Source organism: Crinia signifera, chromosome 4 (genome assembly GCF_055691185.1).
Source record: "Crinia signifera chromosome 4, ASM5569118v1, whole genome shotgun sequence".
Lineage (NCBI taxonomy): Eukaryota > Metazoa > Chordata > Amphibia > Anura > Myobatrachidae > Crinia > Crinia signifera.
In genome coordinates this window covers 325,003,274-325,006,647 of record NC_139220.1, presented here as the reverse complement: position 1 = coordinate 325,006,647, position 3,374 = coordinate 325,003,274, and the positions used below count along the sequence as shown (strand labels likewise).

Here is a 3,374-nt window from a genome sequence, read left to right as displayed (position 1 = left end):
TTAACCAGCATATTCGCTCCATAAGACGCACACAGTTTTCTCCCCACTTTTTTGGGGAGAAAAAGTGCGTCTTATGGTCCGAAAAATATGGTATATGTCATGGTCGGGTTAGTCTCTGAGGGGTCAATTTACAGTATGTTCAACCCTCCTTACTTGAATTGGTAATTTCCTAACTTCAATCCACAAGTCTTTATTACATGTCCAGAAAATATATAGAAAATCTTATCTTTATATTGCCAACATAAATGTATCTATGCAGGCCAAAACTTCTTAACCTTATCTGGAGTCAGATATATTCTATAAAAGAGCTTCATAAATTGTTCAACATGTGAAATAGATTTGGACATGTTATATTCTGTATTGAACAGAGTTTCCCATTTCTCTTTATTCAGCGATATCTCTAGTTCTTGTTCACATTTATTTTGGGGTTTGGTTTTTGTTTTGTCCTTCAGTTTGGTCTTTAACATAAATGATTACCAAAAGGTAATTCCTCCCTTCTGGTTTCTATTAGTGATCTTATACATTATTTTATTATGGAGGATTTTCAATATATTCTCAGATAAAGTAAATTTAAGATTATTAGTGATGCAGGGTTAGACCTCTATAAGGAGATTTTGCTTGATTGTGTCTTTAACCCTTATAGTGGAAGGTTTACAAAAATTTGCTGAAGAGTATAGTGAATTCTTGGCCTTTTTTGGCTCCGTTTTATTTTCTTCTCTTTCCTTCACTCTTTCCTCCTTTTCCGCTGTTTCCTTTTTTATTTCTTGTCCCTTAAATAATAAACATCATTATATTATATTTCCAATATAAGATCTATCTCTCCTATCTCATATAATACATCCCAGTAGGTTATGGTTAGGACAGTCATTTTCTCTTATTGCTGTGCATTTTAAATGACATTGAGGCTCATACAGGCTACCCCACAGTCAATCATAATCTCACCTTCCAGAAGTTTTCAACGAGCTCAGATAAGCACCTGTTATCAATATATGCTTCTTTTGACTAGAGAGCGCCCTTTGGCTCTTTTGGGGCTTGGTGGTTTTATGTTGGCAGGGTCTTATCTTTCTGGGTCAAATAGATATGGCATCAGGGGTACGGCAATCACTGTCATCCCTGTGTCTGCCAGCTTTCAGCCACTTAACGCAGCTTATTGTTGGTGGATGCCTGCAGCAGTCCTCTCTTGGCCACTCCCTGATGCCTCCATCTTCTCCTTCCTGCCAAGTGTGGGAATGCACTTTGCTCTGGACCCTCAGCCCTGCAACCTGAAATCAGCTTCAGTTAATACTGTGTCCTTACCACCTGCAAGTCTCCCACAGCACACAGACGGCGGGGTCCTATAGCCCAGCTCTCTCACCACCTAAATAAAAAAGAGAGCGCACTGAGGTAGATCGATGAGTGGGGCCACAACTAAATCTGTCAGACCTGCATTAAATAATACTCCACATGCTGGTGACCTCTAACATCTAGTGACATTTATTGTTACCAGAGATTCACTCCTGTAGAAAGCTCCCCCAGTAGGATTGGCAAATCCATCAGCCATACCAAGCGGACATTTTTTGGGGAAGAGCAATGGGATACCTGGTGATATTAGACCGATTATAATTCTATGAGCACAATACATTACAACTGAAAGAGCCAGGTGGATTACAGTTCATTTATTGATAACTATTCAGGGAGATAGAGTACAATATTTCGACTTATGAACATACTATGCAATCAGAGATAGTAAAGTGACAGTATGTTTTAATTTGTAATATGTATTGAATAAAGTATTTGCAATTTACCTCTTAATTAATTTTATCTTGAATCATAGTATTCCAGCTACTTCTGTAGTAATTTTTACAGGTACAGTAATTGCTTTTCCTTAAATATTTTTAGTTGTGCCTGATTTTATTGTAGATCTCTTACCACCTAGAAGTCCCCGGCTGTAGACAGGTGGCAGGCAGCAGCAGATGGACAGTGTGTCTGGCAGTGTCTGCAGCCAGTGCCGGGAAAACCATTTTATTTTAGCTTCCTGCTCTTTCCTGGTGCTTCCCATGTGACATCTACTCCATGTCCTCTTTATTACATTTTTTAATCATAATAAATGACATTTAAATTAATTTTAAAGCTTTATTTATTACAGTACAAATGATTTTCACAATAGCATTAACCCTTCAATGAATGTAAATAAATTGTTTGCTTTATACTATTCCACAGTTTGTGAAGTGCAGTTTTGATCTCATTATTCCTAAGAGCGTATATAAGTGGATTAAACAATGGGGTCAATACTGTATATGGCAATGATCGTACTTTGTTGACCGATGAAGAATATGTTTTGGATGGATTACTGTAGACAGTTATTATGGACAAGAAAAAAGTACACACAACAATAAGATGAGTACTACAGGTGGAGAATGTCTTCTGACGACTTTCAGTTGAAGAAATCTTGAAGATGGTAAGGAGAATACGGACGTAAGAAGAAATTATAACTAAAAATGGGAGGAGCGCAACATAGATCGAGGATACAAAGGTTTCTGTTTTAACAATCCCTGTGTCTGAGCAAGAAAGATCCAAAATCGGATCAAGATCACAGAAAAAGTGGTCTTTGACAAAGGGTCCACAGAAATGTAACTGTTGCAATAGAATAACTGGCAAAAGAGTCACAGCACTACTTGTCACCCATGACAGAGCAAGTAGACATTTTTGGAGCTTTATGTCCATAATAAATGTGTATTTCAAGGGGTTACAGATGGCTAGGTATCGGTCATAGGACATCACTGTAAGAAGGAAACATTCCGTGCTACCTAGCGTTCCATAGAAGAAGAACTGAAAAATACACCCATTGACACAGATTGTTGTTCTCTCATTGAGTGTAATCACAAGCATGTTAGGAACAATATTTGTACTAAATAATATGTCAGCCAAAGATAGATTAGACATGAAAATGTACATAGGGGAATGGAGTTTTCTATAAATGCACACCAAAACAATGATAAGAAAATTTCCAAGAATGGTTAGAATATATAACACAAGAAAGAGGATGAAGAGTACAGCGTTGTAGGGATAATCTAGTTGAAATCCCAGAAGAAGGAATTCAACTAACGTCTTATTGTTCATGTTGATTTCTTCATGAAAGATTAATTTTAAGAACAGTATAAAGTATAGTCTAAAATTTTGTCAAACTAAAGCTTCAGTAGAAAGTACTTTTTTTTAAAATTAGAACGCATACAAAATCCCCAAAATGTCATGATTTTGACAAACTATGTAAGTGCCATTTTCTAATCGAATATTAAAGCCCTTTTACAATATTCATACCTTAATATGTTGACATGAAAGTACAAAGTGTGATCACGGCATTGAAACATTCAGTTCAGTTAGCATGCTTAAGTATA

At 36.6% G+C, this 3,374-nt stretch overlaps 1 protein-coding gene across 1 annotated transcript; it reads right to left on the bottom strand.

Moving 5' to 3' along the window:
- Window positions 1-593: 593 nt before the first annotated feature.
- On the bottom strand, window positions 594-3,099 carry LOC146073411 (olfactory receptor 11A1-like). The gene is made up of 3 exons (XM_083180589.1): window positions 2,190-3,099; window positions 1,484-1,578; window positions 594-770 (listed from the first exon to the last, which is right to left on the bottom strand). The coding sequence occupies exons 1-3, from the start codon at window positions 3,097-3,099 to the stop codon at window positions 594-596; spliced, it is 1,182 nt and encodes a 393-aa protein (XP_083036715.1).
- Between the last annotated feature and the right edge of the window lie 275 nt (window positions 3,100-3,374).